Source organism: Dama dama, chromosome 4 (assembly GCF_033118175.1).
Source record: "Dama dama isolate Ldn47 chromosome 4, ASM3311817v1, whole genome shotgun sequence".
Taxonomy (NCBI): Eukaryota; Metazoa; Chordata; class Mammalia; order Artiodactyla; family Cervidae; genus Dama; species Dama dama.
The window spans coordinates 17,046,613-17,070,269 of NC_083684.1; the positions used below are offsets into that span (position 1 = coordinate 17,046,613).

The window sequence follows — 23,657 nt, forward strand, 5'->3', positions numbered from 1 at the left end:
TGACTGGATGGGGCTGCTGGGGAAAAGTTGATACTGAGTGATTCGGTGTCTTCATGCAGAAATAAGCAGCGTGGTGAGGACAGGCGCCTTTGGGCACCAGCACCACCCACACACAGTAGGTCCACATTAAGAGTGGGGAGCGCCAGGGAGTCCTTTAGCTCCTGTGGCCTTGCTTTCTTCCCCTGCTGACCAGGATCTTGGCCACATCTCTCAAAGGTGATTTCTTCTGGCTCTAAATTCACTGAAGTGTTTACCTGCACTGCTAGCTAGGGACTTGGGGCACTCTCTTCTCCAAGCCTCAGTTGTGTGATCTGTGAAATGGGGTCATTTCCATCTCAATGGATTCCTGTGAACATATACTGAAATAATGACGATTAAGGATTAGCCTGGGCCTCAGCTTTACTGAATTCATCCAGTAACATCTTCCTGTCTTCATTTGCACATTGGGAACGTGTGTGTCTATGTGTATATGTGTGTCTGGATGGCAAGAGTGAAGTTTTCTATCCAGGTGTAGAGGATGGGGATAAATTTAGCAAGTGTATTCTACACCCTAGTTGATGGGACCTACACCAGTCCCCAGGAGGTAGCTTCTCTTTTCCCATTTTCCAGTTGAGGCGCAGAGAAGTGGAATTTGGTAAATTTGCAAACCCCTGGTGGAAAGTGCTTGGCACCGCGCTGGGTGCACCGTTAAGTTCTCAATGGAAACGCTATTTTTATGGTCATGATGAGGAAACTGAGCGTGTCCTCCTTTTCTCAAGCCGAGTTCTTAGGACGCGGGTGGTCCCGCCCTCCCTGCGACGCCCCGGACCCGAGGCGCCAGCGCCGCCCGGAGTCTGCCAGGCTCTTAGGTGGGGCGAGGCCGGGAGGGGCGGGGCCGGTGGGGATAGGGGGCGGGGGGGGGGAGGGGAGGGCCTGGAGGGGCGGGGTCACGGCGGCGCGACCCTATTAGGGCCGCCGGGGGCGTGGCCCCTGGGTCCGGGCAGCCTACAAGAGGCTGCGCGTACGGTCCTCCGACCCACTGCATCCCTCGGCGACCCGAGAGTGCCTTATCCCGCGACCTGCCGGCTGTGTCCTCTGTGCTTGTGCTGCTGTCGCCGCCACTCCACGCAGGAGACGCCGGCGAGGAGGTGGTTGAGCCCTGCGGAGGGAGGTGAGTGTGCCTGAGATTCCTCTCTCTGCACCGTGCTCTCCACCCCCTCAATCTCCTAGGAGCTGGAATAACCAGAGCAGATGTCATCTCTTAGGGTTTACTGTGTGCAGGCAAGTTAGCTGTGCACGCCTCCTGCATTTTAGAACCATGCTCGGCGGCATGCCCTTATGCAGATGGAGAAACTGAGTCTCAGCGAGGGCAAGTTGTCTGAGACCTCACGTGCTAGAAGCTAGGGAGCCTGGGACTCAAAGCCGGTCTGACCACAGAATCGTGCTCCCTGAGGCTGTGTGTGCTCTTGCCTTCCCTGTGCAGTTCGCCAGCATCTGTTGCATCCCTGTGTACACAGTGGGCGTCAATAAATGGAGAGCATGTGGCAGGAGTTTGAATGTGTTCTGCCCACGTGTGGAGGCTTGAGGTGATCCTAGCGGCGTGTGTATTCTGTTGGGCAGTTTACAAAGCCACGCCCCTTTATGGTAGTGTTTGCGACCAACCTTCCAGGGAGTCTTCCTCTTCCCGTGTTTCAGAGGCAGGCACTGAGGGTCAGGGAGGTGAAGTGTCCAGGCAGAGCGGAGGCTGGGACCCAGTTCTGTCTGCCTTCAAAGCCCCATAAGGCTGTGGATGTGTCCGGGCGTGGCACATGTCCAGTTCCTACAGGTTTGGGAAGAGTTCCTGGGTTTCTTCAGCCAGAGTAGACATCTGTATAAACTTCTGGTGGGGGGAACCGCTGGCAGCTGAGGGCTCAGCTCTGGGGTCTGGGAGATTTGTGACCCCCAGTGGAAGAGCCAAGGCCAGCCCCCTGAGCAGTAGAGACTCAGAGCCTCCCTCAAGGGCTGGGCTGGTGGACGAGCCAGCTGGCTAACGCCAGCTCATCGAAGTCCAGTTTGAATTGAGTGTCTGTTAGCTGGAAGGTGAGTTACTGCTCTGGTCAAGGGAAGCATCTGGGAGTTGACAGATGCTCAGCTCACCTTCCAACCAAGAGCGGGCTTGTGAGTTTCCACTTTGAGCCTTTGGGCTCCTTGCCCTGGCAGATTAGGGTAAGCCTGCCTTCCCCAGAAGGGTCAGGGCATCTAGGGCTAGAACCTGACAGATGAGAGGCCAGGATGTGAAGGACAGGATGAAAGGCATGCCCCCTTCTCCAAAAAGATCCAGAGGGGAACTCTTGGGCCTATTGTTTTGTGCACTTGATGGTTGTGTGTGATGCTGTCACCTCAGGTCTATCTGTCTGCACTTAACTTTCACACTTAAGGGCTGAGTCCTGCCTCCTTTAAGACACTTCTCTGTTCAATAGCTAACTCCACCTCTGAACCTGACCTTCAAATCTGAGGGATCGTTTTGTTTGAGAGGGCCTCCAGGTAAAACACAGTTAGCAGAGTTGGGCCCAGCCCATCCCTGACGATGCAGTCAGGGAAGAGAATGAAAAGAGTGATCTTGATTTTTACAGTCTCTCAAAAAATAGGAGTAGAAATAGTAATGATTGCGTTTGTAATCCTATCAGTAGCTTACATTCATCTGGCACTGTGGGTCAGACATGACTGGGGTTTTACATGGATGACCCATCCCACTGACTTCTTTGTGAGCTGGACTGTCCTCCTTTTTACAAGGAGGAAATTGAGGCTCCGAGTGATGAAGGCATGTACCCAGCATGACATGGGCAGGGTCGGGGAGAGCTGCCATCCTAACCGGGTCCTCCCTCAGATCCTGGAAAAAGATGCCGTTCCGATGACTGGCCACATGACTGTCAGCTCAGAGCTTGCTTCTGGGCAAGGCTTCTGCCGTGTGGGGTCTGAATTCCCCGGCTCTGACTAGGGGTGGGGCTGGAGAGGGGACAGTGACATGGGGGCTTGGGATCCACTCTGCCGACAGGTACCTGCATCAGTATGCAGGGGCCCTGCTGGGGAACCCAGAGCAATGCCAGCTGCTCCCACAGCCCTGCCTCTGGACTGCCAAGGAGAGTTGGCTGGACAGGGAGGGGCTGGGGCCTCAGGAGCGGAGCATGGGTCTCTGAAGACCCCTGCACTTCATCCCTCACTCAGAGACCCCACATTGGATACCTGGGTTTTTCTGTAGGTTGCATTTGAAAACCGGCTCTTAAAGGCAGGACCTCTGAATGCTGACCTCTTTGGCCTCGTGGGAGCTGGAACATTTCTTTTCTCTGTCACCAGAGTAATTTACTATGTATGGGAGGTGCCTCTGTGTCTGCTTACTCCCAACCTAGGAAGCCTTTCTCCCCTCCTTTTTTTGCAGACTCACTGGTTTTTGATCAGTCCCAGATGTGCAAACCCAGCATCACTCAAAGGGGCTGATGGCTTGTCAAGAAAGGAAAATACAACACAGGCGTCATTTCATTTCGTCTTCAGTTCACTGAGCTGACTACAATAGGGATCTGGAGCCCCTCGTAAAGTCCTAAGGGGAGCACACTCTGTTCTGGAACAGGGAGGGTCAGGCTGCTCTGGGTAGTGGTTGGTAGGACCAGTTATGCTCTTTTTTTTTCCCCCTTGGAAAAAAATGATTTTAGTGTTATAAAATACTAATAACATGAGATTTATCATTTTAAAGTACACAGTTTCGTGGCATCTAGTACATTAGCAGTGTTGTGAAACTATCAACACTGTCTAATTCCAGGACATTTTCATCACTCCGAAAGGAAACCTCACAACCAGTATCAACAGTCACTCCCCATTCTGTCCTCCTCAGCCCCTGGCAACTGCTCATCTGCTTTCTATCTCTCTGGATTTGCTTAATTCTGGACGTTTTGTGTAAGAGAAGTCATCTGGTATGTGACTTTCTGTGTCTGGCATCTCTCACTGAGCATAACATGGTCAAGGTTCATTCATGTTGGAGCCTGTGTCACTGCTGCACACTTTTTTGTGGTCGAATACTCTCCCGTGGTGTGGGCAGAAGAGACCATCCTTCACTGACCCTCTCATCCACTGCTGGGAGTCTGGGCCATTTCCCCCTTTTGGCTGTTGCGCATGATGCTGCTGTTGGCATCTGTGTACACTTTTTTTTTACACCCATTTTCAGTTGTTTTGGTTCTACCCCTATGAGTAGAATAGGCGGATCCCATGGTAACCTTATTTTTACCTTATTAAGGATCATGTGTCCCTTTTTCTTGACTTTCGTCTTGAAGAGGCATCAACTGAGATCATCTCCTTCCAGGAGGAATCAAGGCCTTCTGCCATGAGCATAGAGAATGGGGCGTCTGGGTGTTTTGGGGGAAGTGTTCACAGTATTTCCCCACCCCTCACCCCGGAGAGTAACTGGCAGAGATTCCTGTCAGAGATGTTGTCCTGGGGAACATCTTGTACCCCAGGCTGTGCATTTGTGGGTACTTGGTGATAGACAACCCCCCCAACCCAAGATTGTGGGGACAGACAGTTTCTCGTGGTCCAGCCCCAGGGAAATTTATCTTCTCTGATTGCCCCAAGTGCTGCGTCAGCTTAGGAAAAAACCACAAATTCAAGGGAAAAAAGAAAAGTCCTAATGAGGATTATGCAACTTTTGGACCATCATTTTAAAAAAATATTATAAATTATGAAATCCCACATTTTCAGTCCAAGTTTCTGGATCATTTCCTACTGTGAGTGCAGAATGGTAAAATCCTGGAAGGAAAAAGAATCCACCTTTCATTTTGTTTGTAGTCAAGTGGTCCCAGAATGGACCCTCCCTGACATTGTTTTGGATTGAAAATTCCTGGATCTCTCTAGAACTGGGGACTGGCATCCAGCTGGCAACTGCTGCAGCTGATTTGATAAGATCCTAGAAGTTCTTTTACTGGTGGCTCAGTGGTAAAAGGAGACGCAGGAGACTTGGGTTCGATCCCTGTGTCGAGAAGATTTCCTTGAAGAGAGCATGGCAACCCACTCCAGTATTCTTGCCTGGAGAATCCCATGGACAGAGGAACCTGGTGGGCTACAGTCCATGGGGTCGCAAAGAGTCAGACATGACTAAAGTGACTTAGCATGCACACACAGAAGTCCTTTTAGAGCAAAGAGGTGGTGTTCCTGGCAGGGAAGGTGACAGTGGGTGGGTGGGACATTGGGGGGTATGCTGGGAGAGGGACCTGCCCATTGATGGGGTCAGCTGTGCTGAATTTGGATTTCCTGCTCTAAGCTGCGGGGCACAGGGGAGTCACGGTGTGGCCTTCATACCTGAGAGCAGGTCACGGTGGGATGATCGGTGTCCCCCACAGTGTGTGAAGCCCATCTGGGCCTGTCCCCAAGGTGACTGAACCTGTGTGCTGACCCGGCAGCAACCCACCGTTTACAAAACTGACCTCCCTTTACAACAAAGACAGAGCGCCCTCTACAATGAAACCTCTGGTCGCAGCTCTGCTCCATTTTCATCGAGGTTCATTTCACTCCTGCCTTCTGTTCACAGCAGAAGGGATCGGGTTCTCTGCACATGCTGATCATAGAACGTCCCTCCTCCCCACTTTTTTTTTTTTAATTTTGGCTGCCCTGCACAGCATGTGGGCTTAGTTCTCAACCAGGGGTCAATGTGTCCCCTGCATTGGAAGTGCAGAGTCTCAACCACTGGACCACCAGGAAGTTCTGAAGGTTCCCTTTTTAATATAAATTTCTTTGAACTCCCAGAGAACCAACAAATAAAAATAAGAACTATGAACTAGAACAGGGAGATGGTAGGAAGGTGGGCAAAGCTTGGGGAAGCGGGTGTGCCAAGGGCTGGAGTTTGGGAAACACCAGACTAAGGTACAGCATGGGGAGATTTGAGAGGCTGGTACCACCTAGAGCAGCGGTTCTCAAAGTGAGGTCCCAGGGCCAGCAGCGGCACCCAGGGGAGCTGTCAGAATGCCAATTCTCAGCTCCACTGCAGACCTCCAAAAGCTGTGGGGGTGGGGCCAGCAATCTGTGCTTTAGCGCGACTTCCAGCACTTTCTGGTGCAGGCTCCAGGGTGGGACCCACTGCCCGGGAAAGCCTGGAAGACTTTCCCTGGGCAGGGGCCCCAGAATGGGGTGGGTGGGGCCGGCTGATTGGGGCGGAAGGTTCTGTTTACAGGACCTCGTGTGAGCACAGAGAAGTCCCGTGGCAGGGATAGAGCCAGTGGCTTGGGAGCTAGAATGACATCTTCTGTCCAGAGCGGAGGCCCCTGAGAGCAAGTTGTTGGCGTTTTTCTAGGCCTTTCTTCCGGAATGACGCTAGGTTTGCTGGTACCCATCGCTCTAGGGCTTGAGCAAGTGTCCTGAGGGTTCCAGCCTTTTCCTTCAGTTGTGTTTAGACCGTGTGCCCAGGAGCTTGTGAAGTCCGTCTGTTGGTGACCCCTAAGCGGCCCCTCTAAAGAATGGGCTGTTTCCTCTCCAGCATTCAAAATACATCTGTGTGCCCGAACATGTCCACTGCGTCTCTCCATCCCGCCCCCATCCGGCTCCCAACACAGCCAGTCTGTTCTCATGGGGGGAAAGCACTGGCTGCTTTAAAAACACTGTTTATTCCCGGGAACCGTCAAGGACGGGCTTCCCGGGGACTGAGATATTTTCAGCTTTGGCATCGCTGGACAAAGTGCCCTCTCAGACCAGGATGAACCGGGCCCTGTCTGGCAGAGTAGCTGTCTGGCCCAGGTGGGAGGCCCCGGCCGCACAGGGCTTTCTCTGGGCTCCAGCACCTTCAGGTTCACTTCGAAGGGCTGTCGGAGTTCAGGGCCCGAACTTGTCTCAGCGCTGATATTCAGGGGAGAGCCCGGAGGGTTTTCTCTTGCACAATACTCTTCTCCTGCTTCTGTGGAGGCATTCTTCCAACAGAAGCCAGAGCCTCTTTAACTCTTCTCTTAAACTTTTTATTAAAGTTCAACATGCTAGAGAAGAAAGCACATGCATTCGTGCACAGGGGGATGGCGTTTTCTCCAAGTGCGCATGCGCACGCGCAGACTCGGGGCCCCAGCGCGACAGAGCCTGACTACCCCTCAGGCCCCTCCCACAGCCCCACCCCCGAGGGGAACCATTTCTGCACTTCTGTTGGGGTAGGTTGGTTTTGCCTGGTTTTGAACTTTACATCAAGGGCAGCATGGATGTTTCATCACTGAAGTCTGGCCTCTTTAGTTCAGCGTTCCGTCTGTGAGCTCCATCTGCGGAGCTGCACCTGCCTGGTTCTCAGAGCATAAATCAGACCCTGTCACCATTGGCTTCATCTGCTCTGCACCTTAAGTGCGTGCGCGCGCGCACACACACACACTCACACACAGACACACCCCCACACCCCATTCCGCTTTGCATTTAGAGTAAAATCAACACTCTTTGTCAAGGCCCTTGAGGCCCCAGGTCGCCTGGCCCTGCTTGCCTCTGTGACCCCCTTTTTCCCAGTCACACTGCTCTGACCCTTCTTGTCCAGGCCAAGACAGTGACCGTCTCAGAGCCTTTGTCCTTGCGGTTCCCAATGCCTGGAGTTCACCCCAGCCAGAGTGGTCACTGCCCCTACCTCTGTCCACCCTCACCTCCGGTGTCCCAGGCTGTCTTCCTCCAGCTTGCTGTGATGCCCGCCAACCGCCCCCCCCCCCCCACTGTGCCCCACTCCTGGGGACCGAGTTTTGCTCACTGCATACCCCAGGCACTCCCTGGTCACCTGAGGGCTTGCCCTGGGGATTTCCCCCTGAGAGGCTGCGTGCAGATTCCATAGTCTGGTGCTATATAGAATGCTTGAGTTCGGTTCAAGGCTGTGACTCATCCTTGCAGGTACCACCTGACACCAGTGAATCATACATTTCAGGTGGGAGGATAGCCCTGGTGCTGCCCGCACCGTAGCCTGGAGGAAAGGTATCTGGGATGGCTGGTTTCACCCTCAAGGACCGGGGCTAAAGAAATACTCATTGAACACCTGTGAGTCTCAGGACTCTGCCTTTGGGCTCCTTAGAACCACTATTTCCACAATCTGCAAATTCTCCCCCAGCCCTGGGAGAAACTCAGTACTTTGTTTTGCCCGGGAGGAACTGGCGACTCCGAGGGATTGAGGGACCTTCTGGGCAGCCCCCAGGTTTATGTCATAGAGTCAGGATTCGAACCGGGTTTGACCCACTGTCCACACTTTTCCTCACTGTCTCCTGGGAGTCCTCGATTTCTTGTTTTTGGGAGCTGGAGGTTTCCTGCCATTTATCTAAAGCTTTCTGGGAGCATTGTTTCCAAGGAAACATCCACATGTCTTCCAGAAGGGAGAAAAGGGCCCCAGGCGTCATGTACTGGGTATTTGAAGAGTATGTTAATTTATTATCCAGTCACTTTAAAGTGGCTTCTCATATATTATCTTGGCTTGCATTGAACAAACCTGTTTTTCGTTCTTTTTTTTTCTGCACAGAGTAGATTAAGCAAATGTTTGTTGAGTAAGTGTGCTCTTTTTGTTCAGAATTGTGTATGTTCTCTGCATAGTATTTAAAAAACTGAATGGGTTTCATATATTATATTCAGTTAAACGTACCGAGTCGTTGCCCTGTGTATCCCATAAGGACATATCTTTTGCTGAGGGGACAGGAGGGAAGAAGGTGCCTGTGGGGTGGCCTTTTTTGTTAAGCCTACTGTCCGTCTTTGTGGGGTTGGGGGCAGAGCAGTTGACAAAGGAAGGGACAGTCCTCCATGGTCTTTCCCTAATTCTGTTGAGAAGGGTTTAAGGAAAACTGGCTCCCGTGGAGGAGAGAGATCCCCGCCCTCAGCGTGTCTGGTACTTACTTACCCAGCCGCTCTTCCCAGCCCTGGGATCTGCCCGAGACAGGCTGGGGTGTCCCTCCCCCCTCCTCCCAGCCGCCACTTCATTCCTGGAATTTCTGGGTGGTTTGTGGGTCTGACTCCGCTCTGCTTCAGCCTTGCTCACATTCTGAGTTCTCCTTTGTGCTCCTGAGGGAGCTTGGAGCCCTGATGCCCCTGCCTTTGGGGCTAGCTATGGGGGCTCTTGCTGACATGGGGGCGCAAGTCAGAACTGCCCTGATATTTTCGAGGGCAAGGCAGGCAGGGAGTCAGAGTGTGACAGGCTCTTTGCCGTCGTCTGCAGGCATTCTGCACGACTGTGAGCAAGTTGCTCGTCTGCGTTGAGCGTTAGTTTCCTCATCTGTAAAATAGGGATCATAGTCACATTGACCCCAACAGTCTGCAGAGAGGGAGAAAGACAAGATTCTGGGAGTAGAGGACCTAGAACAAGGTCAGCCACTTTGTCCTCACTCATCACATGTTGGCTGGGTGATGGGTGAGAAATGTTTGTTGAGCAGTTAATACGCCTCGAAGTTTCGGGTTGAGTAAGACCCAGTCGTCCAGTGCCGTGCTGGAGCTGGCTCATACTGGCTTGTGGGAGCTGATGGTTAAGTTTCTGGAAAAGTTGTGGGCCAGTTCAATCCCACCATCATTTTTTTTTTTTTAATTGAAGTATAGTTGATGTCCAGTGTCGTGTAAATCTCAGGTGTACAATACAGTGATTCAGTTATACATGTGTGTGTGTGTGTGTGTGTGTGTGTGTATGTGTGCGCGCGTGCGCCCAATTACTCAGTCATGTCCTACTCTTTACAACCCCATGGACTGTAGCCTGCCAGGCTCCTCTGTCCATGGGATTCTCCAGGCAAGAATACTGGAGTGGGTTGCTATGCCCTTCTCCAGGAGATCTTCCCCACCCAGGGATCTATCTCCTGGATCTGTGGCATTAGCAGGTGGATTCTTTACCACTGTGTCACCTGGGAAGCCCTACATATACATATTTTCAGATTTTTGCTCTTATAGTTTATTACAAAATATTGGGTATAGTTCCCTGTGCACATAACCACCATTATATGTTATATAAACTTACAACGAAATGTCTTATTTAAAATAAAAGTAATAACTAGTCAAAACTTATTGTATCCTAATCTTTTACCCTGCTTCACTGTTCTTTCTGCTCTTGGGGTGGTTGCTGTCTACTCCATGCGTATGGTGGAAAAGCTGCATCATGGTGTGTTATTGTGGGACTCTTGCCAGAAACTCCATGCTCAGTGACCCTATATCAATGGCTTGAAATAACCGTGATGGGGATATTTCACCAAGGGAATGGGTAGACACTACAGATTAGGGTAAGTATTTCAAGGTTTTCCAAATGTCCGTTATTAAACATTTGCCAGTCTAGCACTGGTTTCAGCCCTCAAGAAGCGCCAAGTCTAGCTGGCAAGGCAGCCAGTGTGAGCAGACTTGAGGCAGGCTGCTGGGTCCTTGACACCCAGGGCTCAGCTGATCCCTGGAAGGAGACCCAGCCTCAGGGCAGCAACGGCCACGGAGCCGGATAACCGTCATTGTGAATCCGGTTCCTGGCCAGCTGATCATATTCATGCTGTGACCCGGTCTGTGACATCTCGGAACCCACTTCCCCAGGAAGCTGAAAGAAAGTGGCTAAGGCCCCAGGCATGTAGGGAACTGAAGCATATTTCAGATTTAAGGGAAGCCTTTTTTTTTTATCATCCCCACCAGCATTAGACATGTAATAGGAGTTTTAAAAATTAGATTTGTCTCAAAGCAGAAGCTTTGAAGTAAGAGAGAATAGCCTTTTTCACTTCATTCCCCATTATTAATCCCAGTCTTTCTCAAATCTCTCCGAACAATGGATCTGTGCAGCATTTAGCATCATTATTACTGTCATAGCCAGTACGATTAGCCATTAACCATGCAACGAACCCTGTAATGTTTTGACCCTGTAATTCCTTGTCCCACGGCTCATCCCTTGACCCCAGCCTGCCTCCTCCCCTCACAGGCAGATCAGTCTCTGCTCCACATGAAGACTCAGTGGAGGAGTCAAAGGGTCACCACTTTCCAGAAACTTCTGGGAGCTGAATCACGCCTGCAGACCTGTTGATCTTGTTCATCGACGAAGATGCCAGCGGTGTTCTATAAATATTTACGAAGTGAATGTACAGATCTCCTCGTTGCGATGAGGTCAGACTTTGGGGATTCAGCGGTGAACAAGGTGGACAGGTCTGGGGCCATGATTAAGCTGCGACCCCAAAGCTGAGTCCTAACTCACAGGCAGGAGTTCATTTGCCGGGCCCCAGCGGGGGCGGGCAGGTCGGGGTCACAGGCTGAGCCTCGAGCACAGAGTGTGCAGGAGCAGAGAGCTCGGCACGGCCTCGGGGCTCCCGGATGGCGGGCCCCACGGAGATTCATCTTTCTGGCAGACTTTCCTAAACACAGGCAGAGGCAGCCCAGGCCGAGTGACGCCTTCAGGTTCATTCACATTGTCTTTCTTCACTTTGCTCCTGAGAGTTGAGTTGAGTGGCAGGAGACCCCCGAGGTGGACTGGGGGCACGTGGGGCCGTGGGTGCCCTCGGCGTCCACAGACTCGTAGCCGGGGCAGAGGGTAATGGCAGAGCCCTCCACGCTTCCAGGAAGTGGGATCTCAAGTCTTGGTTCCATCTCAATCCAGCCTCGGACCTCACTAATACCATGGAATATCACCCAGGCTCAATTTTGTTTTCCAGAAAATGGAGTGGGAAACGGCCAGAGTCCAAATGCATCCTGCATGTTGGGGCGATGCCGCAGGAATCCAACCCCAGATTGAGTCTGGCTGTCGACCGAGGGGTTTGAAAGCTTTGTCGGTGTCTCCCCGCCTCCGCCCCCCTTCCCCCCACCCCTGGTGCCCTTATCTTGTTTGTGGTCTCCCAGGCTGGGAGTTTCAGCTGCCGCCAAGGAGACCTCGCGGAGACTGCATTTCTGTCAACTGTGCGGGTGTTTGATGCTGTTGGTAGCAGGCCAGGGACAGAGAGTGGAGAGGACTTCTCTGGAAATGAGGCCTGCATTTGGCCACCCTGGGAGAAGTGGGGGGGCAAAAGAGCCAAAGAGTGTTGGCCTCCGTCTCCAGGCCCCAAAGGGAGCTCGGATAACCCGCCTGCCTGAAGTGTGAGCCCCTCGGGGATGTCAGGAGGGCTGGAGGGTTGCAGAGAGAGTCCGTGTGGGCGTCATATTTGAGTCAGAGGCAGATGGAGGCTGGGTGGGTGCTAGGCTCGGTGACGGGGCACATCGTGGTGCGATGTCACCATGATGTAAATGTTTCACTCCCCTGGGGATGACACATGGGTGCCTTCTTCTCGACAGAGTCACTGGCTGACCTGGAGTAGGGGTGGGGCCTGTCTCTGCTGAGCCCAGCCATCTGCCCAGGAAGCAGAGAAGGGCAGGGAGGGTCACAGTGTGAGCTGGGTTGTTTGCGGGGGTCCTGCCCCTACATGGGTGGTGATGGGAAATCCCCAAGGAAACTCACCCCGGGAAAGGCATGGTGGCATTGAGAAGGGGGCTCAGAGGCCAGATGGAGCTGTGTTCCAGCCCCAGGTTTTCTGCTTGCAGTTGTATGACCTTGGGTGGGCTCCCAAAGACCTCAGGGGCCTCAGTCTCCTTATCTGTCAGATGGGAGCAGTAGAACCCAAACCTCTGGATCATCAGGAGGGTGGGATGAGAAATGCAGCCATGGGCATGTGGTGGGTCTCCCCCCAGGTAAGTCCCCACTGGCCTCCCTGGTAGGAGCCTGTACTTGTCATTGGAAAGCCCCAGGTGGCAGTGGGTGGGTCTCCGTTGGAAAACTTTTAAAAAAATGTATTTTATTGAAGTACAGTTGGTTTACAATGTTGTGTTTATTTCTGTTGTACAGCAAAGTGACTCAGTTATGTGTGTATATATATATACATTCTTTTTCGTGTTCTTTTCCATTCTGGTTTATCACAGGATATTGAGTGCAGTTCCCCGCGCTCTACAGTAGGACCTTGTTGTTTATGCGTCCTGTACATAGTAGTTTGCTTCTGCCAAACCCCAGCCTCCTGCTCCGTCCCTCCCCCACCCCGATCCCCCTTCGTGACCACAAGCCTGCTCTCTATGTTTGTGAGTCAGTTTCTTTTAAATTATAGATAGAAAGGGGGCCAAAGTGCTTTGTTCCTAAGTTCTGATTGAGCTGTTTGGGCAGCAGAAATTGAATAGTCTGTCCAGACCAGGGGGCTGGCAGGGCCTGGTGAAGTCGCCTTGGCCGATGGCCTTGTGCTGAGACACAGTACCAATTGCCTCCGCCCAGGTTCCAGCCGTGATCCCAGTCTTGGCCGCCCAATTTGCTCTCTGTCCCCTCCTCGCCCCCTTCCATACAGCCACCAGCGGGATGTTTAGAACCTAGTTCTCATTTATTGTCTGATGCTTGTATTAATACTAGTCTGCTAGGGCTGCCAGGACCAAGCACCCCAGACCAAGCGGTTCAAACACCAGAAATTCATTCTTTCCCTCTCATGGAGGCTGGAAGTCCAAGATCAAGGTGCCGGCAGGGCTGTTTTCTTTTAGGCACTGCTCCTCGGCGTGTAGACGGCAGTCCCCTCCCTGTATCTCACATGCTGATCCCTCTGTGCGTGTCTGTGTCCTAATCCCTCCGTCTTACAAGGACACCAGCCATACTGGAGCAGGGCCCACTCGTATGATCTCATTTTAACTTAATCGCCTCTTCTAAGACCCTGTATCCAAACCCAGCCATGGTCTGAGAGGCTGGCGTTGGGACTCCGATGAAGGAATTTGCAGAAGGCATAGCTCAGTCCAGGATTCTGTGTTTCCCTCTGTGTGCCAGCCCTGTTTGTGGTCTGGAATAAAGTTGTGGGACACCAGGCCTGTTACTGCTACAGTTCTGCTTGAATCTTCTGTGTTCTCCCTGGCCCAGACTTAGAAGCCATCATGATCCAAGCGTTGCCCCTCCCCAGCATGGACCCCCAGCCCCCCAGCCCGCTCCTCCCCACCCCCGCCCCAAGCTGCAGGCAGGCCAGACTACTTTCGGACCCAGCAGTGCCGCCCGACATGGTGCTATGAGTGGCCCGACCCAAGACAAGTCGGCATGTCTGTGCCAGCGACCATCTCGAGGTGGAGAAGCCACTTGGAGAAACGCCTCTTTTCATTTGTGTTTCTCCCCAGGGGAAGGTTTGACTAAACCCCGTGGTTCTCCCAACTTTGAAGCTCCACCCGAAGCTTCATCAGTTCTCTCCTGAACCTTGGAGGGAAGGCCCCGTCTGTGGGCCCTGGACCGTGCGAGGCCGTTGAACGTTCAGAGTGAAGGCGGCTCACCAAGCCTTCTCGAATAAGGTCACCCTTGTTCAGGAGAACATGCCAGGAGGATGCACTTGGAACCAGCAGCGGTTTCACTGTCCTTTCATGCTTTGCCATTTTGCTTTGTTCTATTCATTAATATTTTTTAAAAACTTGAAGTAGGCAAGTCCAAAGGATAGAGGGCACTCACCAATGAGGTCCGGCCCCCAAGGATGCCCTGCTTTGGTTACCACATCACAATTCCTGCTAACTCATCTGGTCCACCTGGCATGAACAGAGCTTACGCTTTGCCACATGTGCTTGAGATTTTAAAGCAGAAACAATATATTAAAGATGAGTCCCCTCATATTCTTGTTCCCAGTTCAGTTTCCCTCCTAGAGTCAACCACCCCACGAACTGGTTTCACTATACAAACACATGCACGCACACCATCTGATATATGTACAAACACATATAATACATGTCTGTGTAATATACACATACATATATATGCATGTCCACCTATAATATCCATAAACTTGTCCAAAATATGGTTTATATACCTTAAAATGTACATAACTACTACCGTTGGCATAACATTCTACAACTTTCTTAGCCCAACATTGGATTAGAGCTTTGTTGCTGCCCACAATCCCAGAACTCCAGGTCTTCCATTTTACCTGCTTTATAATATTTCACCCACACTGACCCACAGTTCTTTTACCCCTCCCCCTACTGAGAGTTATTTGAATTGTGCCCACTGGTGATTTAAAAAAAACCCAGCTTTTGGTCCAGTTGAGTCATGTAAACAATTCCTGTTTCATGCCTTTGGGGGTGCCCTGCCCCTCGGGATGCTGAAGTGGAGAGTAAAGCAAATTGGATGTTGCTGTGACCACCAAATGGTCGTTTTGTGATGTCAGTCTTGCTCCTGCTTTGTCCCAAATCTTAACCCACCGTCAGTACTTTTTGGCATCCTTTTCAGCCTGGCCTCTGCAGCTGGGAAATGATCATATATGGTGGTGTGACTAAGCGGGGAGGCGGCAGGGACCCTGGGAGCGTCTGTGTTACTGGCTTGATTCCCACGGGGCGAGTGAGCACACAGAAGCCCTCCCGCGGTCCTTGCGGCTCTGCCCCAGAGGGAACTCCTTAGCCGAGAGGCCGAGAGGCCACGGAGCTGGGCCTCCGCCTGCATGTCGGCTGCTTTTATCTGAAGCGTAAGCCCAGTCAGGACCCTGGAGAGTTTCCAGGGAACAGAGATGGGAAATGCCGCGTTCCCATAGCTTCAGGCTCTGCTCTCTGCCTCTCGGGTGCCCAGGACAAGCCCCAGAGGACCCCCTTCTTCCACTGCCATCTTGCAGCCCCACGCCAATGCAACCAGTGAAACCCTGGCTATTGTTCACGTGGGAGATGACAGAGGGGCCTCCTGGGGTTCTGGGTGGGTAGCCTCCAGGCTGCCTCCCTCCCTGCCCACCCAGGGGTCTCTGGATGCCTCCCTCCAGCTCTCCGTGCTGTCTTCAGCCAGGCCTATCCCGCTGGTCAGGGGCTCCCATCTCCCCAGCCTAACTGGGGGCCACTTGAGGCCAGGGACAGTGCCTTGTTGTCCTCCTCTCCCACCATGCAGCACAAAATAGGTGCCTATAAAGGTCACTGGGTGACTGATCGACTTTCCTTGGGGGTGAAACAGAGGCGAGAGGGTGAACAAACAAGGGTGAACAACAAGCCCTGTCTTGTCTTCTTGGACCAGACAACAAGTCATCAGGAGGACCACACTTCGTGACCTGTAGTGTGACCCCTGGCCCCCCAGGGTGAGAGGAACCGAGGCAGTATGCTGTAAAACCCCAGGCCCTCAGGGACATCACACCTGGGTTTGAGTCTTACCAGTAAGCAGCCTTGGGATCAACTCTCTGAGCCTCGGGCTCCCCATCTGTAAAGTGGTTGCAAGGGCAGACCGACCCCCTGGGCTTTCGTGAGGGCTGAAGATGACACGGATGAGGCGACCGGCCCCCGCAGAGGCTCAGGAAGGGCTCTGAGAAAGAGCGCAGGCGCAGCGGAAACTCAGACCTAATAAATTATCTTCAGGCCGGGGGATTTTAGAATTAGTAAGTGTGTTCCAAGACTAAGACAGCTTTTCCTAAGATGCCTGCCAAGGAAGAAAGGTTAGTGAGAGGCGGTGTTTGGGAAAAGGGCCCGGAGCCCAAAAGCAAGGACGGATCATGAAGATCTTTGACGGGTCATAAAATAACGGTGTCGGCACCGTGGATCTCAGAGGGGGTGATCCCAACTGATGTGACCACGAGGCACACACCACGGCCCCTGGCCCGGCATGTGTCAAGAGCTAGGGTTCCAGAAACACTCCTTGGAAAGCACAGCCCCAAGAGGGGCTGGAAGGTCCGGGAGTCCCAACCACCATCTTCCATCCCCTCCTTGGCCCTGCTGATGCGGCTGTTGGGTGCTAATTACCCATGTGAACCGCTCACTCAGCAGCCAGGAGGGTCACATCTGGCAGTGCCCATAATGGGCTCACTGTCAGACAGAAGCTGGCCGAGGGAGGCCGCTCGCTGGGCTGTTTGGGGGGTTGCCAGGCAGAGACAGGGTGAGAGTGGGGTACCCTGGTGCCCCTGGGAGGCCCTGTCTCTTTCCACTGTCACTTTCTCCGAGGATCAAGTTAGCAGAGCACGTGGCTAGGCCCTGGGAGGCTGTGGCCTAGGGTGTGATGGCTACCCACCCCGTGGAAGGACTGTGCAGGGGGTAGGTCTGGGGGTGCCTGACAGCCTGTTTGGGAACTGAGTCTTACTTCACAGGGCCTAGGAAGTTCGCTACCCCCGTTGGTTCATGGCACATCCTTTGCTGACTTGAAATGGCTTTAGCAGTCTCTTATGGGGGCAGGAGATGGAGTTTAATTCAGGCCATAGACTCACCGGAGCCCTGAATGAGTCCAGATGCTGACTCAGAGTGAGAGAAAAGGAGGCGCCACGAGAAGCTGAGTCTGGGAGAGACCGAGCCAGGATGTCCATGTGGCATCGGGCCGCTTGCCGTGCTGGAGGCCACTGGCTTGAATCCCAGCTCCACCACTTCCTGCCTGCCGGACCTTGCTGGTGTAGCTTCTGTGAGCCTCAGTCTTCACATCTGCACAATGGGGAGAGAGGGGTGCCCTGTCCACTCTCTGCCGTGGCGGGTTTGGCACTGACCAACTTCTCCAGCCACCCTCTGTTTCCTTTCAGAGCACGAGAACGCCCAGCTCTGCCTCAGGCGCCCAGGCTGCCCGTCACCGCCTGCCTTGCTGCCGGCGTGGAGCCATGACCTGTGTCCTGACTGGTGTCGTGCCCTTGGGGCTGGTGCTGCTGCTCTGCGAAGCCCAAGGCTTTTTCCTGCCCAACATCACACACTTAGAGAAGCTGCTCAGCAAATACCAGTGGGACCCGCCCCACTCCCGGGCGCGGAGGGCCATCCCCAGGGCAGACCAGGAGGAGATTCTCATGCTTCATAACAAGCTGCGGGGCCAGGTGTCACCACCCGCCTCCAACATGGAGTACATGGTGAGCGCCGGGCCTGGGGCTGGCCTGGAGTGGGGGCTCGGGGCAGGGGCGGGTCCAGGACCCGGGAGCTACTGGCCAGAGAGGCTCCCCTGGCTGCGTTCTGGGCACCTGGCTGCACCTCTCTGAGCTCAGCTCCCGCTCCCCACCCTTGGCTCTCCCCACAGGCCCTCTTGGAGCGGGGGGCGGTGAGGGTCAAGGGGTGGGCTCTGGTGAGTCCGACCCCAGCTCTACTTCCTCCTTACCGAGTGACTTCAGCATCTCCTTACCTGGGCTGACTCAGTGTTCACTTGACAGTTGGCTGGCACGCCTGTCACATGCCCAGTCAGACACTCAGCCCTGGGGCTGTGCTGGTACCGAGGTCTTCGTGCAGCTTGGTCTCCAGCCCATTCTTAAGGTGCTCCCTCCGTCAGCGAGGGGCGGCTGAGTCTGTGAGCAGTGGGGCGTTCTGCTGGGAGGAGGAGGCTGAGAAGGGATGGTGGAGGGTCCCCTGTATCTCGAGAGAAGCCCCTGCACTTAGGAACAGAAGGGGCGACCAGCTCCGGGTGCCCGTCCCCAGCCCCACCCTCGTTCCCATGTCTCCTTGTCCGGTTTTCTCGGCCCCATGAAGTGGGCACTGTGGTTCCCCCCAACTTTACAGACTGGCCCGGGATCACAGCTGGCAGAGGCAGAGGTGGATCCCGACCTGGGTCCGGCTGAGTCCAGGACCCACGCTCTCGTTCACCTGTCCATGCTGTCTGAACTCCACCCCCACTCTGCTGCCCCCCTAGGTACCGGGGACTCTTTCTCCAGCTGTTTCCACCCTCCCTGCCCATGTTGTTCACACCTTGATTAGCAGGGCAGCCTCAGCCCTGGAGGGGGACTCACCTCCCATCTTGCCCTCTGAATCCTGGCATCATGTTATAATTCCTAAATCTTCACTCTTCCAGCCTTTCTCCTGGCTGGACCCTCGAGGGCCCTCTGTGCTTCTTGCCTGGCACCCACGCCTCCTGTCAGGAGCCCTGGTCTGTCTGGTTAGCTTGTTTCGCTTCCTCCTCTGCGGCCAGAGGAGTCTCAGGGTGCTGTGTGCACAGCCCCCCTCCGCACCCCACACGTCTGCACCCCGTCACTCCCGTTTGCAGCTCCGTGCAGCCTGGGCCCTGGCCCCTCTCCTTCCTCTGCACTCAGCTGCCACTCGCTGTGTCATTCACGCTCTGACCTCGGTCACCCTCACGGTCGGGCACCTGCCCATGTGGCTGTGGGCCCCTCGGCATTGCTGTGCCAGATGAGGTGGCCCATCGCTGGCTGAGGGATGAGTGGATGCCTGCCTGGGTAGAGCCTGAGCAAGGCTGTCCCCTGGGGACTCCTTATGAAACCATTTCTTTTTTTTCCCTCAAGAACACGGTCCAGGGGTTTGTTCTGAAGGGGCTGTGCTAATTTTAGGAGGCAGAGTGGACACCCTTTCAAAATGTTAATGCGCGGGGCAGCCATTCAGAGCTTTTTAGGGTTAAAGCTGGAGAGAATTAGGGTAGGTTTCTTTTTAGGCTCCCCTCGCCCCTGCCAGCATCCTCGCCCACCAACGTCCATCCGCCCAACAACAGGCGGCGCTGATTGGAGAGGGTGTCTCAGATCCATGTCCTGGAGCTTTGAGCCACAGCCCTCTGAAACAGGCTCATCCCAAGAGGTAGACTGTAAAACCCCACAGAGTTAAGACACCCTGTTTTGAGGTTTTATGAGTGGACAGGCTCTGGAGCCAGCCTATCTGGGTTTAGGACTTGCCCCTGGATGTTGAGGAGTGCCGTTATCTTGGCCAGAAGGAGACACAGGACCGGAGATGGGGCGAAGGGGTGGCTTCGTGTTGGGGTCCGGCGGTTGGTGAACCGGTCTCCTGGAACGTCCCAGGGCCCTCCCAGTATAGGCTCTCAGGAAGCACCTATTGTGTGCCAGGCTGGGCCTCCACAGGGCAAGGGGACAGCCCCTGCCTGCCCGGGAGATTTGGATGGGGCGGGGCAGCCGCTGGCTCACAGCCTGAGGGCCACTGGGCGTCAGTTTCTTGAGAGAGAAAAGTAGTCCCGCTCATGTGGTTCACCGTGTTCTCTTCAGGGGGGTTATGTGTGCACCCTGGGCTGGTTGGGAGGGGAGCAGGTGACAGATTCTTTGTCCCAGACCCTGACTCAGGGTGGGCTTTGCTGGAGGGGAGCAGGACTGGGTGAGTTGAAGGCATTTCTTGCTACTTAGAAAAAAAAAATCTATATATATATGTGTGTGTGTGTGTGTGTGTGTGTGTGTATACGGTTATATATAGGCTTCCCAGGTGGCACTGGTGGTAAAGAACCTGACTCCAATGCAGAAAATATAAGAGACGTGAGTTTGATCCCTGGGTCAGGAAGATCTCCTGGAGGAGGACAGGGCAACCCACTCCATTATTCTTGCCTGGATAATCCCCATGGGCAGAGGAGCCTGGCGGGCTACAGCCCATAGGGTCACAAAGAGTTGGCCATGACTGAAGCGATTTAGCATGTGTGTGTATAAATACATACATATGTATATATATAAAATGGTAAAATATACATAATATAAAACTTACCATTTCATCCATTTTAAAATGCACTGTTCAGTGGCATTAGGTACCTTCACACCATTGTACAGCCATGACCACCATCCATCTCCAAGTTATTCATCCTCCCATTTCATAGATGAGGAGACTGAGGCTGAGAGGAGGGACTTGCCAGGGTCCCTGACAAGTTAGGGGATGAGCAGGAGCTCTGAGCATCCAGGCTCCTCTAGGTTCTTTGCTGACCAGAGACTGTCGAAATGCTCTGAGTCCTTGAGTCCAGTGTCGCAGAAGCTGAAGCCTGGTGCTTAGGGTCGTCCCGGGGCCCGAGCTGGGGGCGTCAGCTCAGATGTTCTTCCACCCATCCTGACCCTACCTCCTGGTGCCTGTTTCTCGTCCCCTGCAGACCTGGGATGAAGAGCTGGAGAAGTCGGCAGCAGCCTGGGCCCAGGAGTGCATCTGGGAGCACGGACCCACCAGCCTGCTGGTGTCCATCGGGCAGAACCTGGCTGTGCACTGGGGCAGGTGAGAGACGCCATGGCCCCCTACTTGTGACCTGGGGTCTCACTCACACTGCCGGACCTCTGAGCACCTGTTAAATGTCACCCACCGATCTTCACCCAGGTCAACTGAGCGGGTTTCCTTAGAGGAAGTGGGGAAGATGTCCTCTGACAGATTAAGACTCACTGCCCTTGTGCCAGGCACACGAGTTCTCCGAGTAGGGACCCAGGAGTCGCGAGGTTTCCAGGGTCTGCTTCCATTTTGCCCCTTTCATTGAAAAATTGATGTGGATTGGACAGAGCCCCTGAAAACACAGGGCAGGGTCTGCTGGCCTTCAGACCTGCCATATCCAGTTCCCGAGCTCGGATTTTAATGGGACCCCAAGCCCCTGCACTGTCCTCTAGCTAGGGTTGTTCTGAGCAGGACCTGAGCAAGGGGTCATCACGGGGCTAGAGGCTTGGCTTCGTGGAGGCATAGCAACCCGGTGTTGTTTTCTGCTTTTTATCCAGTCAGTCTTATGACAGCATCACCAGAAAATGTCTATGAGGAACCCAACCCATGGACCTGCTGACCTGGTCAGCTCTTTCTGTGTTTCTGGGCTCCTGGGCTGCATCTGGCCGACATATTTTCCCATAGTTGTAACTGTGGCCAGGACAGCTATTGATTTTTTTTTTTTCCTTCTCATACGACATCAAACAGTTTTCTAGCACATACTTGTCATGGTTATCACATCTGAAAGGCTGCCTGTGAGCCATCAGGTTGACAGACCAGAATTTAGCCATTCTATTCTCGTAGCTGGGTTTTGTTTTTTTTCTTTTTCCCTCTTGGCTCATTTGAATGATTTCATTAGGAAAACTCTGAGGAGTAGGATTGATAGGTCCATAGCACAAAGGCTGCCCCCTTTCTGGATCAATATTGCTGACTCACTTTCCAGAGGAGCCCCTCATCTGAAAGCCCCTCAGCAGCTGAATGTTTTCTTTCTAAAACCAGTCCAGCCTGGCAGCAAGGCTTGTGGGACATGGACAGACAGGGTGGTGGGTACCCTGTGGCCCCGGAGCCTTGTCGCTGTCTGTGTGTCCTTCTCTGAGCTGGCCCCAAGCAGAGAGGTGCTTTCCCTGGCCAGGGCACTGACCACCACCTTTGCCGGAGTCCTGACGGTAATGATTACAAGACCACTGACTGCCCTGCTCCCCATGGTGCCCTCAGAAGTGCCCAGTCCCCCACATCTGTTCTGCTTGTTGGAACCATTTTGTCTACACTTGCTGGTGACAGCGACTGGGGCTTGCATCTGGTTTATTTTCTTTCCCGATGCCAGCCTGGCAGACGGGGCTGAAGAGAGGGCCAGTCACAACAAGAGGTGGGGAGTGTCTTCTAAGTGCTGGGGGCTCAGGTGGGCTCAGGTGATAGGATCCCAAATGGGAGCTTGGGGCAAGGTTTGCCCCTCTTCGGTTTTTTCTTATGCAGTAATATCTGTGAAATACGGGATTCAGGGGCTGCATATATTTCCCCAAATGTATATGAAAAAAATACATAATTATTAGTATAGAAAAGGATTCACTGGGGCCAGATACAGGTTTCTCATACACACAGGTGGTGTGTGGGTCACCCAGGCATACTCCTGCACTCTGAAGGAGGCCAGTTCAGGTTTTAAGCACTTCTAACAGGTGCCAGGTGGGATGTAGGGCTGTTGGCCTGAAGGCGCGCCCCGCCTCCAACTCCACCTTGGGTGGGTGCTGCCAGAAGGGGTCTCTGTTATTGTGTGCATGTAGTGACCAGAACTTAACAAGCCCATCTGTCCCTGCAGGTATCGCTCCCCTGGCTTCCACGTGCAGTCCTGGTACGATGAGGTGAAGGACTACACCTACCCCTACCCCCACGAGTGCAACCCTTGGTGTCCAGAGAGGTGCTCCGGGCCCATGTGCACCCACTACACCCAGGTAAGGCTGGAAGATCGGGCGTGGCCTCAGCCTGGCACCCCCAGAACTGTGGGGCTCTCCCCCAATCAGAGAACCTCTGTTCTATCATTGCCTTAGTTTTCTTCCTTTAATTCAGTCCTATTCAAAGTATAACTGGTGGGTTGAACTGTTTGTGACTGGTTCACAAATGTGGAAACTGAGAATAAGCACTAGAAACTTCTATAGCAGTTTTACATTGCTGGGGCATGTTCCTTATTTGTTTTGTTTTGTTCACTTTTCCATTTTTGATTTAAACAAATGTCTGGCTCTTTCATGGGCTAGGGGAAGAATTTGGGCCTTCACCCCTTTACCACACACCCGTTTACTGTGGGCACCTTATGGATTCAGGCCAGATTATGTCAGCCTGGTCATTTTCCCCTTGAACTTTGATGTATGGATGTCATCTTTTCAGATAGTTTGGGCCACAACCAACAAGATCGGCTGTGCTGTGAACACCTGCCAGAGGATCAATGTCTGGGGAGATGTTTGGGAGAATGCAGTCTACCTCGTTTGCAATTATTCTCCAAAGTAAGAACAAGTGACATGGTTTTATGGGTTGGGGTGTGTTTGCTTGCCATGGAAGACCCAACTAAAACTGGCTTAAGTGGGAAAACCTCTTCATTACTTAACATAACAAGGCATTCAGAGATTAGTGCGTCTAGGTTAGCTTAGTAGCTCAGCAGTGTCAAGGAGAACTTTCTGTCTTCTTGCAGTACTATCCTCTCCTCATGGTCATAAGAAGGCTGCAAAACATCAGGCACCAAGTCTCCCCAAACAGAAGGGAAGAGAATGGTAGAAAAGAGTTCTCTCCTTTGGCTTTTCTCTCCCCTGGTCCACTTTCTCCTTACGTCATTGGCCAGAACCAGACTACTCATGGACAGGGGGGAACAAGACTGCCCCAGTTGGCTTTGACCAATGAACTTGTCCCAGTTGGCTTAGCAAATTGTCTTCTGGGACTGCTTGAATAGATCAGAAGCAGGAATAGCTGCTGGCTGGGCAACT

General features: G+C 53.2%; 1 protein-coding gene across 1 annotated transcript in view; it reads left to right on the top strand.

Moving 5' to 3' along the window:
- Nucleotides 1–1,020: 1,020 nt before the first annotated feature.
- The window catches only part of CRISPLD2 (cysteine rich secretory protein LCCL domain containing 2), a 65,718-nt gene continuing 43,081 nt past the window's right edge, over nt 1,021–23,657 (top strand). Inside the window, exons 1-5 of the mRNA XM_061138313.1 lie at nt 1,021–1,150; nt 17,355–17,669; nt 20,606–20,724; nt 22,505–22,637; nt 23,068–23,183. Of these exons, the coding sequence (XP_060994296.1) occupies nt 17,430–17,669; nt 20,606–20,724; nt 22,505–22,637; nt 23,068–23,183 (608 nt within the window). The 5' untranslated portion in view covers nt 1,021–1,150; nt 17,355–17,429. The remainder of the gene's footprint in view (nt 1,151–17,354; nt 17,670–20,605; nt 20,725–22,504; nt 22,638–23,067; nt 23,184–23,657) is intronic.